Raw genomic sequence first — 16,692 nt, forward strand, 5'->3', positions numbered from 1 at the left:
GCAGCATGCAGCTGGCGCCCTATGCAGCTACCTGCTTTGCGTATGGGTAAGGACGGCCCTGCTTGTGCTAAGGTACGGCCAGTCTCCCATCGCTGCAGTTGCAATGTCTCCCAGGGACACGTTCAGCCCCATGGCGGGGTGGCACTGGAATCACATTTAACACCATTTTTACGAGGTACGGCCCGACATCAGAGCGGGCGCGGAAACGCCGGGCCTAGCCCTGCTGTCTGGGGCGGAGAGGTTCCCTGGCTGCACCACCTAGTGCTCTGTAAGAGTCCGGCAACACGAGCCGGGCGAGACACCGCGCAGGGGCCGGGCCGGGCGGACCCGCCGCTGCGCAGGCGGGCAGCGCGCTTCTCGGGGCTGCCGCTGCGGCGAGGCCGGTCTGACCCCGCGGCGCTGACTCCGACGAGGGGCGGGATTTCTCCCCTTTCCCTCATGCGCAAACGCGGCTTCCCGCCACACTAGCCCACACTAGCGCTGCGCGCGGCCGGGACTCCTCGGATTCGGAGCAGCAGCGCAGCCAGCGCGGGGACCACCCGAGCCGCCCGCACACAGGAGAAAACGGAGTGTGCCCATGGTCGCGCCGTGCGCGTTGCCAGGACAACCGCCCGTAACAAGCCTGATTGGGCCAAAAAAGTAAAACCCGCCCCAACACAGAGGGGAGCGGGATGGGCGTCCGTGCGTCACGACGCTGGGCAGGGATGGGCGTCCGTGCGTCACGACGCTGGGCGAGGGGCACCGTCCACTCGAAAGAGGCGGCCCTCGCGTGGCCCTGCCCCCCGTTGCAACAAGGGGCAACAAGCCCGACGCCGCTGATCTCTGGCTAGCGGTCGCTCACGTCACTGCCCGGCGTCATCGCTCGCGCGTCTGTGCGTAAAGAAGGCGCGACCGAAGGACGCCATAGTCCCGCCCCTAGCCTCTCTCGCGGGAACCCCACCCCCCGCGTCCATCGCCGCGCCGGGTCTGTCCTCCTCAGCCGGTCACCGGTCCGTTTCCGGCGCGCGCCGCCGTGACGTGAAGTCCCGTGTCCGGCCCGGCCCGGGCCCCGCTCCGCCATGCGATGTCCGCGCTGAACTGGAAACCCTTCGTCTACGGCGGGCTGGCCTCGCTGGTGGCCGAGTTCGGTGAGGCGCGGGGCCGCGCCCCTGCGCTGTACCCTGTGGCCGGGGGCGGGGAGTTGCGCCCCTCCCGGCAGCCTGGCCCCGCTGGAAGGGCTCGGGGTAACGGCGGGCGAGGCGCTGAGCTGGGCTCCCCGGCCGCGCTGCGGGGGGAGTGTGAGCGGACCAGGGGCGTGGCGATGGGCTCGCAGAGAGGAGCTGCAAGACCGACCTGAGCCTGGTCTGGCAAACCTGCCTTCCCGCGGCCGCCTGCAGGAGCAGGATCTCTGCAGCTCGCCCCTGAGACCATCGGGACACCACGCGCACCAAGTGTGGGGAGATTTTTGGCAGCAGAGAGCTCTGTGTCATAGCAGGCAAAGGCAGAGCAAGCGCTAGTGCAGGGGTCAGCAACCTTTCAGAAGTGGCCTGCGGAGTCTTCATTTATTCACTCTAATTTAAGGTTTCGCATGCCAGTAATACATGTTAATGTTTTTAGAAGGTCTCTTTCTATAAGTTTATAATATATAACTAAACTAGTGTTGTATATAAGGTAAATAAGGTTTCTAAAATGTTTAAGAAGCTTCATTTAAAATTTAAATTAAATTGCAGAGCCCCCTGGACCTGTGGCCAGGACCCGGGCAGTGTGAGTGCCACTGAAAATCAGCTTGCGTGCTGCCTTTGGCATGCGTGCCATAGGTTGCCTACCCCTGCTCTAGTGTCTGAAAGCTAGATAAACTTGGACTGGAATTGAGGGGCACATTTTTACAGTAAACACAATTAGCCATAGGGCCAACTTTCCAAAGATGAATTCCATACCACAGTCTTTCAGTCAAGGCTGGATCTCTCTTTCTAAAAAGATCTGCTCTAGTTTACCCACAGATTGTTAGTTTCAACACAAAAATCACTGGGTGAAATTGTCTGGCTGGTGTTATGCAGGAAGCCAGTCTGACCATCACAATGATTGGTTCTGGTCTTTTAGTACAAAGTGCCTGTCCTTGTCCCAGGGGCACAAAGGAGGTGGGATGGGAGGCAGCCTCTCTGTGTGACTTTACTGTGTTCAGTCTGTTTGAGCTCTTTAACGTAATAGACTTATTTGAGCCCTGTGGGTGCCGGAGACCTGACTGGTGGTTGTACTCTTGAGGGTGTTAGTCTGTGTCCTGGGACACTGTTCCCCATCACCTTGCAGGGACTGCAGCCTGACTGGAGCCTTTCTCCATTTGTAGGGACCTTTCCTGTGGACCTCACCAAAACACGCCTCCAAGTGCAAGGTCAAAGCATTGATGCTCGCTTCCGAGAGATCAAGTACCGGGGCATGTTCCATGCCTTGTTCCGCATCTACAAGGAGGAGGGGATTCTGGCTCTCTATTCTGGGTAAGGTCTGATGCCTCCTTTTCCCAGCAAAAGGCTCTCTGCTTGATACCCTGTGTGTCCAGAGTCTCCTATCCCATGCACATTGTCCTGCTGCACCCTTCGGGGAGAGGGCTACAGTCTGACCTGTGGCCATGTGCTTTCCCTTTTCTCACACTGAGCCACCGCCACATCTTTTTGACTGAATGTTCGACTGATGTTGGTTAAAAAGCCTGGGAACACGGCCTGTCGCTGCAAGTCTAGGTGGAACTCTTTCTAGTCCTTGGACTCTCCAGTGGCTGGTATGTTTGGTCAGTGTCCCAAGATGATGTATGGGTCTCAAATATCCAAATAAAGACCCAGGAAGTCTCAGAGGAGAGGGGGAGGGAGGCAGGCCATCCTCTTTGCTCCTTCTCCAAAAGACTGCTTGGCTGCTATAGTCTAAACATATTTGGGTCTGGCTCCTTTGGAGATGTGTTGCCAGTCCATCCCTATGCCATGCCAAGATACTGTGCAAAGTCGTACTTCTCAGACAGCACTTTGCTCTGTCATTGGTGTTAGGCATGTGGGTGTGATAGCTGACCACTTCTTGGGAGCTGCTTTGTGTATAACAGTGACATAAAGGTGGGGAAGTAGGGGGTAACTCTGTCTCCTTGTTGAGTGTCTTGTACAAGCCCCTTCAAAACAGTTGTGTCAGGCACTAGAATGTGGACAAGCAGGTCCAGGCTTCTCCTTTTCTTCATGTTCGGACAGGTTGAGTTTGGCACCCAATAAGCTTTGAACTAGTAATTCTGCCATGAGCCACTCGCAGTGCAGGCAGGGTCTGTATGAGCTCACCCTGCTGAAGGGCTTATCCCTTATCATACAGTATCCTCTGCTGTTCCAGTCTTGGCCTGTTCTCAGAATCCATGGAGGTATTGTGATGCTGAGCTCCCTTGCTGAACTGTGCCTGTCAGGTGCACGGGAGCCCACAACAGGTGTGCGTGTTACATGAGCTTGTATCTGAGGGGAGTGAGCTGTGCTGGAGCCTCCAGGGGCACAGTGGTGCTGGTGGGCCTTGCAGTGTGTAACCAGATCTTGTGTTTATTTGTCCTTGCAGGATTGCTCCTGCATTGCTGAGACAGGCATCTTATGGCACCATAAAGATTGGCATTTACCAGAGCCTGAAGCGGCTGTTTGTAGATCGCTTAGAAGGTCAGTGTCGGTGAAGCGTCATGTTGAGATGTCTCTGGAACTGTCACAAATGGCACAGTATGAAATCTTGAGGCCAGCCCCCCACCCATTCCATTTCTCAGTTCTTTTCCTTCTCTACCCGGCCCAGCTGCTGAATCCTAAAGAAGCTGAGTTGTGTTCCATTTCCTGCTGTCCCAACACTGGGGATAGCTGATAGAGGTCCCAATGGTGCTGGTTGCCACTCGGACTCACTTGAGAGGCAGGCCCTGCCTCCAAGTGCTTCCCATCTAAACAGAAAAAAGGGTGGGGAAAGGAAGGATTATCCCCATTTTGCCGTTGCAGCATTGAGGCCTGGATAGCACCTCGCCTTTCTCAAAGTATCTGATTCTTATTTATCATTCCAGTTTCCCAGCTGCCTTCAGGACAAAGCCCCCACTCCCACAATCCTGACCCCCAGGGACTGCCCTGCGCAGCAGCAGTTTAAGGCTTGGTTAACTAACCTTTCCCATCTCCATTCCAGAGGCTTTAAGCCCCAGTGCCATTGCTTTTGCTCAGAGCTTATCGTCCCCTTAGTTCCGTGCCTTCTCCCTTCCTCCAGAGCTGGGCATGTGTGAACAGTCCTGAGATGTGCTTTCCTGGCTGCTTTGGGGCAGGCCACAGGATCTCCATTCTCCCCACCTGCATACTGAAGCAATAAAAATCCAGTGCAGTTTCTCTCAAGGAGCTCTGAGCATTTGACAAACCCTGATGGATTTGATTCGCAGTCGCCACCTCAAGAGGTGAGCCCCTGAGTTACTGATGAGGAAGGACTTGCCACAGCCATGCAGCAAGCCTGGGATAGGGCAGCACCTGGGACTGCATTCTAACTCACAAGTGATGGTCCTTCCTTGCATCTGACTCCATGGAATGTGAATTGGGTCACAAGTTGTCTGTTTCCATTTGCTGATGCAGCACTTCCAGCTTGGTACTGTGTTCTAAATGTTTGTTTCCCTGCAGGGCTGGGGCTGCCAGTGGCTTGGTCTCCTCTGGAGAGTGCTGCGGTCAGTACCATTGCCCTTTCCCAGCATAACCACTGCTCTAACTCTGGGCCTGGAGGCTTTTCCTTCTGAACTAATTGCTCCTAACCCACTCTGTCTGGGCTGTCCAGTCTCTGTCCTCTGTGTGTTTCGGATGCAGCTGCTAAGGATTCCAGCTCAAAGCTCTACAGCACTGGATGACCCAAAAAATCATTTGCAAACCCAGCGCCCATGAAATCAGCTCACAGTGCCATCGGGGAGGTTGAAATTACAGATAATTGTGTCTAGAAATGAGGTGCTTGGCAATCTGCTTCTCTCTCTCTCTGCCAGGCTCTGAGTTCAGAGACTGCCTTCTCCTCTGCAGAATACTGCTGAAGCCCCAACATCCCTGCCACTGCCTTTGGGCCCTGGCAGCTAGGGGACAGGTTTGCCAACAGCTTACAGTAATTGGTTAGTCTCTGCACCCCACAGCTTCGCTCTCTGCATTGGCAGCTGAACTTTTCCATCCTTTTCTTCCCAAAGCTTTTCAGTTTCTCTGGTAGGTCCCTGAATCACCATCTCTGGGCTCTGACCTTCTTTCTCCCTGCCTGATTGCAGATGAGACGCTGCTAATCAACATGATCTGTGGGGTGGTTTCAGGGGTGATCTCGTCCACTCTGGCCAACCCAACAGATGTGCTGAAGGTAAGAGGTGCCTGTTTTGAGGGACCATCCCTGGTGGGCCAGGTCCTGATATGATTAAGCTGATTCTTTCCTTTCTTCTAGCTGGAGCGGATTGCCCTCCAAGCCACTTGCCAGGCTTTGGCTTGGGTATAGAAAGAAAGCACTACCTTGGTTGGGGGAGTGAAGGAGAGAGGTAATATGAGGGAGCCACAGCCCAGTGCAGGAAGGAGGTGGAAAATGCAGCTGCTGAGCTCTGTGGTGAAAGATGCTCTGGAGCCCCAGCACTGGGTGAACTGTGCAAAGGACTAAGAGTGCTGGCCAGTAGTCAGGCATGCCACAAGCCTTCTCCCCGTGGCCACTACACACAGCTCTGGTGATGCACCTCCATTCTGATCTGTAGCCCCCTGTTACTCCAGTCCTGCAGAGTGACAGCAGAGCCCAGCCTGGCCTATTCTTTGTCCTGGTGCTAGGTCTAGGGGGCCTCATCTGGGGGAGTCTCTCTTGATTGAATTCACATGGGGCTCAGCCTCTGTTTAAAAAAAAAAAATTTGCTTCCCTTGCTTTGTTCTTTGTCTGACCTCTGAGCACTGAGATCCATTAACTAGTCCTATAAGGTCCTGCCCTCTCCAGTCCATTGTCACTTTCATGGTGCTGCGACCTGCTAGCCATTCCTCCAAATGCACTTTCCTGGCCCCTGAATAACTCTTCCACTGGGCAGTTGGATGTTACTCCGCTATACTTGGCTATTTCTCCCGTCCTAGGTGGGAGCTGAATCTGTATGTTAACATAACTCTGCTTGGCAGCCACTGCTGCCTGATGGAATCTGTCCCCTCATTTCAGATTCGAATGCAGGCTCAAGGCAGCTTATTCCAGGGGGGCATGATTGGCAGCTTCATTGATATCTACCAGCAGGAAGGCACGCGGGGGCTCTGGAGGGTAAGCACCCACTGCTGAGAGTCCTTTCTACTCAGGCAGCAGAATAGTAAACTGCTTCCTCAACTGCCATTTTCTGACTAAAGCCAGGTGATGGGTTCACCTTCTGATCCCGGTGTGCTGCTATCCCTTGGCGTAAGTGAAGCATCTGGAGAGTGACCGGGCCAAGGACAGGAGCAGGCTTGCTGTTTTGTCTGCTGTCCATAGGGAAACTGTGGCTAAGGTCACTCTGTGTATGTGTTGGATTGGAACACAAGCAGGATGTGAATGGGGCAGGTCCCCTCATGCACAGAGTCCAGTCTTCCAAAACCTGCCCCTTTCCCAGAATGTACAGCTGCAGAATAGTTAACAGGCAGAGCAGGGTCCAGCAGTTGGCTTCTGCCTGCAGGACTCCTTGTTCCTCCCCCTAGCTCACCTCTTGAAGAGTGACTCAGCCTGGGTATTTCTCAGTGGGTTTTGAACACCCTTGTGAGGTTAGTGAGGAAGAGTCTGCAGAGCTCAGCAGAATAGCTTGTGTTGTCCTCACAGAAGCCTGAGGCTGAGCATGCTGTCAGGGGAGTTCTCAATGTCAGCGAGTGTTTCCCTTGAATGTCCTCACCAGAACACTTCAGTTTAAAGACACAAGTTGTTTAAAGGCGAGAAAATCCACAGTTAATGTTCTGCACCAGCCTCAGCTCTGCCTCATGTCCAGCCTGAGACCCCCCATCCCTTGTTGCCTGGAATCTGCCCTGTGTGTGTATGAATGACAGCAGGATGGCAGCTTCCTGGTGGCTGGTGGAAGGGTGGATTGGGAAGACAGGATCTTGAGCTTAAAGGTGCTAAGATGCTTTAGAGCCCACTTGTTACTGTTAGTGCATTGAGGAGTTAGCCGCACTGCTTGGGGTTTGTGGTAAGACGCTTTGGCCTGCTTTTACTATAGTGACCTCGCCATAGAAATCCTTCCATGAACTTGAACCAGCAAACCCAAACTGGAGAGAGCTCCAGTACTGGGATTCCCAAGTCAGATGGCTTTCCCAAATGGAGCATTCCCCTTTATCTCTGCCTTGTATTCAGTACAATCCTTCAGAGGGAAGATACTTGTCCCTAAATCTCTCGCTTACTCCAGAGCCTCCTGGGCTGGAAGGGAGGGGCGGGGTAAGGAGTATCTCCGCTGCTGGTTTTGGCTCAGCGGTTACTGTTAAGATTATTCCTGCTCTCTAGACAAACGCACACGAGAGGGGAAGAGAGGATAGAAAAGAAAGGAAAACATCTGTCTCACGGACACGTGCTGCAGGCAGGATACAGTACACAGTCAGGTCAGTCACAAGTGGGTGCGTGCTAGCCCTGGCCCCAGCTCGCTCACCTGGTCTAAAAGCTGGTATGCCCTGGCCCCCTCCTCCCACCTCTCCTTCATGCTGAGGTGAGCCTGCTTGTGCAGCCTCAGCTTGTCATACTGATTGTAGCAATGGTAGTGTGGAGGTGAATTAATGCTGGAGCTGACCAAGTTTGGAAATAGTTACACAGAAGCCGAAGAAGATAGGGAAGAGGATAGACATGAAACAGCTCTTGAGGGACGGGCAATGGGATTCTTAAAGCAACCTCCCTCAGGTCACTGCGGATTGGTGTGGTCTGAGGGCCACATCTTCTCATTGGCCTGTTTGCCAGCTGGATGTACTGAAGAATTCCCCCAGCATCTACAGGCCAAAGGGTTTTCCTTTGGGTGAGAGAGTGGCATCCAGAACATTAATGTCCTTACACTTCTCTACAGTGCCCAGAAGGGGCAGCCATCACTGTCCTGTCTCCTTCTCCAGTCCATTGCCCATGGTTTTTCTCTGACCCAGGAATTTCTCGTCCGTTGTTATGCAAATGGGTCACCTGTTTGGCCTCCTTGAGGGTTGCTTCGCAGTCAGTTCAGGTGGCTCTTTCTAACTTACTCTTGTTTCCTTCAGCTGTTTTGTAATCTGTTCTCGGGCCAGAGCAACCTTCTGCCAGGTTGGACTCCCAGATCATAGGCCGTGGTGCAAAAGAGACTGGGGTCCTAGCAGCTCCTTGCCATGCTGACAGGGAGGATGTGGCCCCATGTGGCCCCTGCATAACTGCATCTTGTTTCTGGTTAATCTATGCTGGCATCTAGTTTTGTTAGGTGCTGCCCAATGGGAGAAGTTGAGTGATTTAAGGGCTTCAGCTGGGGTCTCTGGGGGCAGGTGAGGAGCCTGATCCAGCCAGGCTACAGGCCAGGGGACAGAGTGGCAGGACACACAGTTCATGTCGTTAGTGAAGTGATGTCAGGATGGAGGGAGCATAACTCTCTAAAACCAGGATGGGGAGTCATGCCCAAAGGGAGGAGGGCTCTGGAAGTAAAACCAAGAGACAGTGGGCTTCCCTTATCCAAGGGCAAGTGCAGCTGATGAACTAGGGGAGGCGGCCAGAAGGCATGTCATGGGCTGCAGGGCTGACTGCTGTGGGAGGGCTTTTCAAAGTGTCTAGGAGGGATGGGGCCCTGCCTCCAGTGGTAAATTGAGTGCTTGTGTTTGGTAGGGTGTAGTCCCCACGGCGCAGAGAGCTGCCATTGTGGTTGGAGTGGAGCTGCCAGTTTACGACATCACCAAGAAGCACCTGATCCTCTCAGGGTTCATGGGGGATACAATCCTTGCCCACTTCGTGTGAGTATCTGCAATCCCCTCTGCTCTCTTTGGATCCAGTGAGGGTAGGCATTGCCAGTCAGACCTGCTGAAGAAGGGCAGGATGTAATTATGCAGTGCAGCCTGTGGGGTTAACCCTTGACCAGTTCCTGATTATGCTGAATGCAATGTCAGCAGCTTGGCTAGATCCTATCGAGGGGCAAGGACTGCAGCTCTGCAGTGGCATCCACTTCTTGGGGGTCTACAGAGAGCAGTTCCACAGCAGTTCAGCTGCCTGGCATGTGGGCAGTAGGGTGGCATGTGGTGCAGGTCTCCCAGCTAGAATCCAGTGGGACTTACAGGAGGAGAGGTGAAGGGGGTTGGGGAACAGGAATTCTGTAGAGCATGTGACATGAGCTGCTGCATTCCTAGCTGCTTTATTCCCCATTCCTCCCCTGCCCTGGCTTCTGATTCTAGGCTGTTGCTGCAGAGTGGTTCAGTGAGATGATTCTTTTGTCAGGGTTTCTTAGCTGGAGGTGCTGTGGGGCAACCGCTGAGTTTGCACCACATGGCTGGAGGGAGGAATTCAGCAGGAGACAGTGAGAGCAAGGACAAGGGAGGGGAGTAGCAAAACGGTTGCCTTTGCCCTGCTCTACTCCCGCTGCCATTCTCAGTGTTGGTCTTCTGCTCTTGCAGCACTCACTCTGAGGAAGCATCCCCAATACCAGCCCTGCACCCAGTCCTTGAATTCAGCCCCCGCAGGCTTCCAAAAACCACCTGCCATGACTGCAGTGCCACAGCCCTTGGCAGATCTCAATGCGTCATGGCAAGAAACTGCAGTTTGTCCCTGAGTCCAGGTTTAGGAGAGGCTTGAAATCTCCCCAAGCCCCATGGGGGATTACAACCTCTGGGGCTTGGATTTAGGAGATGGTTGCAATGATGAATGTGCTCCTCCTGCCGGAGTGATGGCATGTGCATCTTGTCTGCACCATGGGTTTCTGAATGACAACAGACAGCATGAGAACAGATGGAGCAAAAAAAGTTAGCTGCACTATGTTCTCGTGGAGAGCGCTCTCCCTGTGCCCTCGGGTGTGTGTGAGGCATGTCATCAGCCTGGGCCCGGAGCAGCCTCTAATGCTTTGATGCATTTAGTTCCAGTTTTACATGTGGGCTGGCCGGAGCCATCGCCTCCAACCCAGTGGACGTGGTGCGGACACGGATGATGAACCAGAGGGCAATAGTGGGGACTGTGGAGCTCTACAAAGGCACGCTGGATGGTCTAGTAAAGGTAAGAAGCCAGATAGTGTTGGGCAAGTGGGGTTACAGCCATCAGGGCCCAGTTGAGCCTGAGCCGGTTCTGATGTCACATGTGACTCTGATCCTCGCAGCAAAAGGCACCAGCCACGGAGCATTCTTCTCCGGGAGTGTCTTGCAGTGCAATGAACATGGACTTGAGGAGCTGCCCCCTGGGCCTGCTCCTGTGAGATGGGACTCTGGGAGTTGTGGGAGAGACAGTCAGAGTAGGGACAGCCCAAGATCTTATTCATAGATTCCAAGGCCAGAAGGGACCATTGCGTCCTCTAGTCTGACCCCCTGTATAACATAGAACTGCCCCAAACTAATTCCAAGAGCAGAGCTTTGAGAAGAACATCTTGCCTTGCACCAGCCAGTTAGACTGGAGTTGTTCTGTACTGAAGGGTGTTACATTGTATGTAGGGAGGGGAGACCATGTCTGTCTCTTCGGGAATAGGCAAGAGAAACTAGGACGCTACTGGAGTCATTTTAGCTGAAACCACCCTGTTTCATTGTGCACTTGGGGAGCATCTCATGGTCACTCTGTCTCTCTCTTCTCCAGACATGGAAGAGTGAGGGCTTCTTTGCACTCTATAAAGGGTTCTGGCCCAACTGGCTCCGGCTTGGCCCTTGGAATATCATTGTATCCTTTGAAAGAGTGACTGGGTGACAGTGTGGGTGCGGCTAGCAGGAGAAAGTCCAGGACAGAAAGAACTACACAAAGCAGACAGGGTTCTCGCTCTAGTCAGGCACCATTAGCCCCATTAACCAAATCAAGTCATGGCTCTGTCTTCCTTGCAATGGCGCACTCAGATGTACTCCCTGCCCTTCATGGACAGTGATCGTGCAGGATACAACACAGCTGCAGCCTATTGCATGGCCAAGAAACCAACAGGGGGTACATTGTGGCTTCTAATGTAGCCTGCTGAGTGGCTAGTCCTTTGTCCCACTTGTGTTGCCAGAGCAGGGAGTTCTGCTGTGGCTTCATAACTGTAAGGAAACCTTCATTACAGTGAGCACCCTGAGCTGCTTGGTTTGAGGGTCCCCATATCTGCTCTGAGCCCTTTGGGGCCGGCGTCTCTGGGCAGGCCCCTGCTTTTGGGATGAAGTCTGGGGAAAGCCTTGGGATGCATGGGACAGGTGATCGGAACAGGCACTGTTTGCAGTTATCCTGTACCTCAAGCCTTGTATTGGACCCTTTTTTACTTTTCTGAAAAATGTGTCCTCCCAGTGTGGAAAGCACATATACTGGAGAGGCAGAGGCGGCCAACTGAGCCCTGAGTGAGCCCTCTATCCTGTCCCAGCTGTGTGGGAGGGTTAGAGACTTCCCTCTGCTGGGCTTCCATGGGGTTTGACCACTCCTCCTCCCTATGTGCAGGCTGCTTCTAGCTGTAGTGCCCCCTAAAGGAAGGCTTCTGGCGATATTTTCCTCTTGGAAGTGGTAGTGCGGCCTTGCCATGTGTGGGCGTTTAGCTGTATTGTGGTAACCCCTCACACTACTGTAGGAGAAATTCCGCCAGACTTTCTTGCAGATTTTCTGTCCTTCTGTGGGCATGTGGCAAGGAATGGGGCCAACATGACTAACCTGTTCCAGCAAGCATACTGTAGAGCAGTCCTTCTCAAGCAATCTGATGTGGGGGACCGGCAATTTTTTTTCCCAATGTGCGCGCAGACCGGCAGCCGATGGCTCGCGAACTGGCCCCGGTCCGCGGACCACCACTTTGAGTAGCACTGCTCTAGAGTACAAACTCCTACCTGCTGGGGGCAGCCCTACTCCATTCAGACATAGCTGCCAAAATAAGAGTCAGCCACAGCAGTTTGTTTACCAATCATGACCAGTAGAGCTGAAAGTGTCAGTGCACTTTCCTCCTCAGTGGCTTCTCAGAATGCCCCAGCAAGCCCTGGCTCCAGGGAGTTGTCTGCAGCTGCCACCTGTAGGATCTCTCTGAGACAGCTGCAGGACGTGGTCCTGTGTGGAGTGCCAGGGAGCTCCTTGGAGTGACTGACACTGGAGCTCAGTGATGATTTCCATGCTGGCTGTGAGGGTGGAGCTGCTCTGGCTTTCCTGCTGCATGTGGGCTTTGGTCAGCAGCAACTGGAGCGCTCTGGAGCCTGTGTGGGGTGGGAGGGCTGGATGAGCACATTGGCCCCATTCCTTGACATGCCCCTCAGTTTTTTATCACATATGAGCAGTTGAAGCGACTTCCATTCTAGGGCTGCCTCCAATCCACTGGCACAGCCTCCAAGACGTGCAGTTGGGAATGAGCAGCCTGAAGTTGCCGCCCCCTTTTTCACTCATTTCACCTCCCTGTGTCTTGATGTCTTGGCATGCGTGGATTGGGATCCGCAGTCCACTGAACGTCTGGTCCTTGGAGCACGTCTTGCCTGCAGCGGAGTGGAGGCCGGAGGAAGAGGTTGTGTGTTCTAGGGGAAGTATTAACTGTACCCAGGGGCGGCGAGTTATATCTCCACGTAATGCCTTGGCACCAGCAATATTCAGAGCCCAGGGGCCCAGCTCCACCAATATTTGGGGCTGGGTGTCCCCCTGCCCGGCGCACTTGCTGCCCTCCCGCGCCTCCCCGCAAGTGTCCCCCGGCCCCCGCTTGCTGCCCCCATGCACCTCCCTGGGTGCCTCTTCCGAGCAGTGCTGTGTCCCTGCAGCAGCTGCTGCTGCAGGGTCCTAGTGCCCCCCATCTCGACTGCCAGGGCAGACTGACTCAGCTTGCCCTTCCACCTCAGACCCTTCCCTTTTCCGGCGGGACCCTCCACCAGCACAGGGGGCCACCCTGCCCACAGTCACTGCTCCTGCCCCATGCTGGGCAAGGAGGCAGCCCCATCCCTCACCCCCAGTGAGGCTACAGTGAAGGGCAGCAGGAGGGGAGGAGGCGCATGCAGCAGCCCCCAGCAACCACCATGGGGGAGGCGAGGGAGATTCCTGGACCTGAGAGGAGCCCTAGGAGCACGTGCAGTGACAGTGGTGGGGGTGAGTGTGCTGCTCAGGGGGTGGGAAAGGGGGGCTCCTCCCCCAGAGCTCGCTGCTGCTGGCAGGGAAAGGGCTGGGGGGAGTCCTCCTCTCTGGCCCCTGTCCCGGAGCAGCCTGCCTGCACCCCAGACTCATCCCCAGCCCTGCCCCACCCCAGAGCCCAAACCCCCAGCCAGAGCTTTCAACCCCCCCCCACACCCTCAACCCTCTACCCTAGCCCTGAGCCTCTCCAACACCCCAAACACCTTATTCCCAGTCCCAGTCAGAGCCCTCATCCCCGTGCACTCCAACCCTCCGCCCCAGCCCTGAGCCTCTCTAACACCCCAAACCCCCCAGCCCCAGACAGAGCCCTCACCCCCCACACACCTACTCTCACCCTGAGCCCCTCCCACGGCCCTCACCCCTGCACTCCTTCCCAGAACCTGCACCCCAATCCCCTGCCCCAGCCTAGGGCCTGCACCCCAGACCACCTCCCCCACCCAAACTCCCTCCCAGAGCCTTGGGCAGGTGGGGGGTGGAGTTTGGGCAGGGGCGGGTTCTGGGCACCACCAGAAATTATACAAACCTGCTGCCCCTGACTGTACCAGTGTCTGGGCCTGAAGCGGTGTCTTCTGTGAAGACCAGTGTGGTGCGGTGGCCTTGCAGTACAGTTGTGGTATGTGTTGGTTGGGCTTGTGCACATTGCTGCACCCTGCCTGATGGGCGGGACAGAAGATGGAGCTGGAGTGGAGGCGGCCATGTTTTCCTGCAGACCTGTAACCTCATTAAACTATTTATTGACAGGGTTGTCTGGGTTTGTCTGTTGCTTTTGTGTGGGTGTGATTCCCACGCAGATGGCCTGTCTCTGCCCTTGGAGAGGAAAAGGAGCAACCATTTAGTGCTGCTGCAATGTCCGATTTTCTTAGAATATACGTTGCATTTTTTATAGCACCTTCCGGTGATGGGCCCTAGCCCCCCTTTAACTTGGGAAACAGGCCCAGAATGCCTGGAGTTTTGCCCAGACACATCCAGTATGACTCTAGGAATGTCAGGCATGGAACCTGAGACTCCTGACTCCCTGTCTGCTGCTTTACCTACTGGATAAGTGGTCCCCAAATTGTGAGGTGTGCCTCCCTAAGGGGGCATGGAGGAACATTGGGGGGGGGGCGGCTGTGGTGGGGCCTGGGCCAGCCCACCCTGGGGATGGGGAGGGAGTGCCGCTCTGCCCCTCAGACCAGCTCTTATCCCAGCTGCAGCTCCACTTTGCTCCCAGCCCAGGTCTGCCCTCATTCCCTGTCCGCCCCCATACCAGCTCCCCCTCTAGCCCCAGCTCCTCTCCATCCCCAGTTCTGCTATCAGCCTGAGTTTCTCCGCTGAGTCAACTGCAGCAATGGGGAGGAGGGGGGGTGTGTGTGTGTGTGTGTGGGGGAGATAACTGGAAAAGTTCGGGTACCACTGTGCTATATTGTGCTGCCTCTAACACCGAGTCATTCTGAAATACTGGCAAGAAAGCACTTGAGACAAAGCAGAGCAGAATAATGTGGAAGATCTCCATGCTCAAAACATCCAGGCTGGGGCAGATCAGGAATATCGAAAGGACATGGGATTTTTCACTCCCTGTGGTTCAGTAAACCTGGATAAATCTAGGAGAGCTGTACATATTCTTGTAGCAAATTTGATCATTGCTTCCTAGCTCTGGTAGCTGCAAAGTTTGGTTCATCACTGAAAATGGTTCTCCCTCCTTAAGCAGATATTGTGTGTGTATTGGTGGATCTGCTCATTGTGGTGTCAAAAGTAAGATGTTCTGATTCCTTGAAGGCCGTCAGAGCCTGGTTCAATAAGTCGTGGTCAGTTGCACCTTAGCATACCCCTCAAGGACAACAGGTCTGCACAGGCATCAGTGAGGGTAGGAGTTGGCTGTCAAATCTTTATGCTGTGTGGGAGGAAAGCCAAGCCTGCAGCATTTCCCCATGAAAGCTGTGTCTTTTATTTGCATACTGGGGCCACTTGCACGGGACTCACTGGGTAAGTCTGTCTATACAGCAATTAAATGCCTCGTTCAGCTGACTCAGGCTTGTGGGGCTAGGGCTGTGGGGCAGTAAAATTGCTGTGTAGACATTTGGGCTTGGATTGGAGACAGACCTCTGGGACCTCTTGCTGGCTCCCAGAGCTCAGTTTCTAGCCTGAGCCCCAAAATCTACACAGCAATTTTTAGCTCTGCCCCATGAGCCTGTCAGTTGACGCAGGCCAGCTGCAGCCATGCTGTTGTCTCTGATTCCAGTGTAGACCTATCCTAAGACCCCCAAGCCTGTGACTTCTACTGGCTCTTTCAGATTTAAACTGAATTGTAAAGGTGATGCTCAAAGGGGAAAAAGTTGGGCCTACATCCCTTTTTTGCTTCTCTTTCATAGCTGCATAGAGTTAAAGACCACATGGGCCCATAAACCGATGTGCCCTGCTAACTGTAAAATGTACCCAGTCCTGCAAAGATCTGATAGATACTGCACCCTGAAGGTACGCATACAACAATTCCCCTATCACACACATCAGAGAGTGAAAAGCACATCTCATAATCACAGCTCTGGCAGAACCTCAAAGTAATCTACACGCGTCCTCAAATCCCAAACATACCTTTATGAAGCATCCCCAACCACTGTATAGTATAGGTCCACCTAACACTCTGATTGCACAGGCAGTGTATCCAAATAATTTCCACTGGCTACTACCATCTCCTGGGGAATAGAGGGAAGGTGGTGTGGATAACCTTGCCTTTTTTTTTCTTCTTTTTTTTTTGTGGTCTTTTAATAGTGTTAGATGGAATCCTGTGCATGAGAGTGACTGGGTTGGGAAAGGAGGCGAAGAGCTTGTACATTTCAGTCACTGTGGGGTTGGCAGAATAAAAGTGTGTGTATTAACTCTCTTTCAGCAGTGCTGCAACATGTCTATTAAGGTTGCATGGGCAACCTAAACTGCATTTCTAGGTTCAGAAGTTTGTTTTTTGCTTTACTCAACATTGTGCAAGGGGACAACTACCACCGAGCTGCCATAACTCTGAGTTCATGGAGCAATTTGCCATTGAATTGCCTAGGTTCTTTTTTTAATCAAGAAAATATATGTTGGTGATGGGAGTTAGTCATTTAGGCATTTGTACATCATATATCCTGCTATTTGCATACCCAGACAGCCAACTCCCCCATATTAGCTGGGACCGCAGCAGCCCACACCTCCCTACCCCCCAGTTCACCAACATTTCTGTTGCCATTACTGCCACCCACACCCCAACTCATCTGTGAAGGACAGCTGCATTACAGCAAGACATGGTGTTGCTGCTCGAGTTTCACGAGGGTTTGAGGGTGGAGTTTGTGGCAGCGCCAGTGAGATAAATCACCTGAGATATGGAACACGCAGGCCTCTGGCTCCTCCTCACTCCCTCTGCCAAATATTAGACCAGCTGCTGCTGATTCTGCTGTGTCCAGAGCAAATCTCCCCATGAAATTAAGACATTAAACACAACTCCTAGCGTGAGGTATTGTATCTTTACTGCACAAGTGGACAAAGGCTCCAACTAGAAACAGCAGCTTCTAGTGTTTCCTGGGGCATTGGCAT

The 16,692-nt window shown here is 53.8% G+C and overlaps 1 protein-coding gene across 3 annotated transcripts; it reads left to right on the plus strand.

Moving 5' to 3' along the window:
• Window positions 1-488: 488 nt before the first annotated feature.
• SLC25A14 (solute carrier family 25 member 14) lies at window positions 489-13,891 on the plus strand. 3 transcript variants are annotated; one of them, XM_007063803.4, is made up of 9 exons: window positions 489-1,127; window positions 2,324-2,471; window positions 3,547-3,641; window positions 5,234-5,319; window positions 6,139-6,234; window positions 8,749-8,873; window positions 9,984-10,119; window positions 10,687-10,767; window positions 12,297-13,891. In XM_007063803.4, exons 1-9 carry the CDS (start codon window positions 1,064-1,066, stop codon window positions 12,336-12,338), a joined length of 873 nt encoding a protein of 290 aa, XP_007063865.2. In that variant the 5' UTR covers window positions 489-1,063; the 3' UTR covers window positions 12,339-13,891. The 3 variants fall into 3 exon arrangements, with proteins under 3 accessions (XP_007063865.2, XP_043378106.1, XP_043378105.1); XM_043522170.1 differs by having other exon boundaries at window positions 896-1,223; XM_043522171.1 differs by lacking the exon at window positions 6,139-6,234 and having other exon boundaries at window positions 894-1,223.
• The last annotated feature ends 2,801 nt before the right edge of the window (window positions 13,892-16,692 follow it).

Source organism: Chelonia mydas, chromosome 9, assembly GCF_015237465.2.
Source record: "Chelonia mydas isolate rCheMyd1 chromosome 9, rCheMyd1.pri.v2, whole genome shotgun sequence".
NCBI classification, from domain to species: domain Eukaryota; kingdom Metazoa; phylum Chordata; order Testudines; family Cheloniidae; genus Chelonia; species Chelonia mydas.

Coding starts and splice junctions, on each gene's coding strand:
- SLC25A14 (XM_043522170.1), top strand. CDS start 1,064: ATGTCCGCGCTGAACTGGAAACCCTTCGTCTACGGCGGGCTGGCCTCG. Junction 5,320..6,138: donor ACCCAACAGATGTGCTGAAG/GTAAGAGGTGCC, acceptor CCCTCATTTCAG/ATTCGAATGCAGGCTCAAGG. Junction 10,768..12,296: donor TTGGCCCTTGGAATATCATT/GTATCCTTTGAA, acceptor CATGCCCCTCAG/TTTTTTATCACATATGAGCA.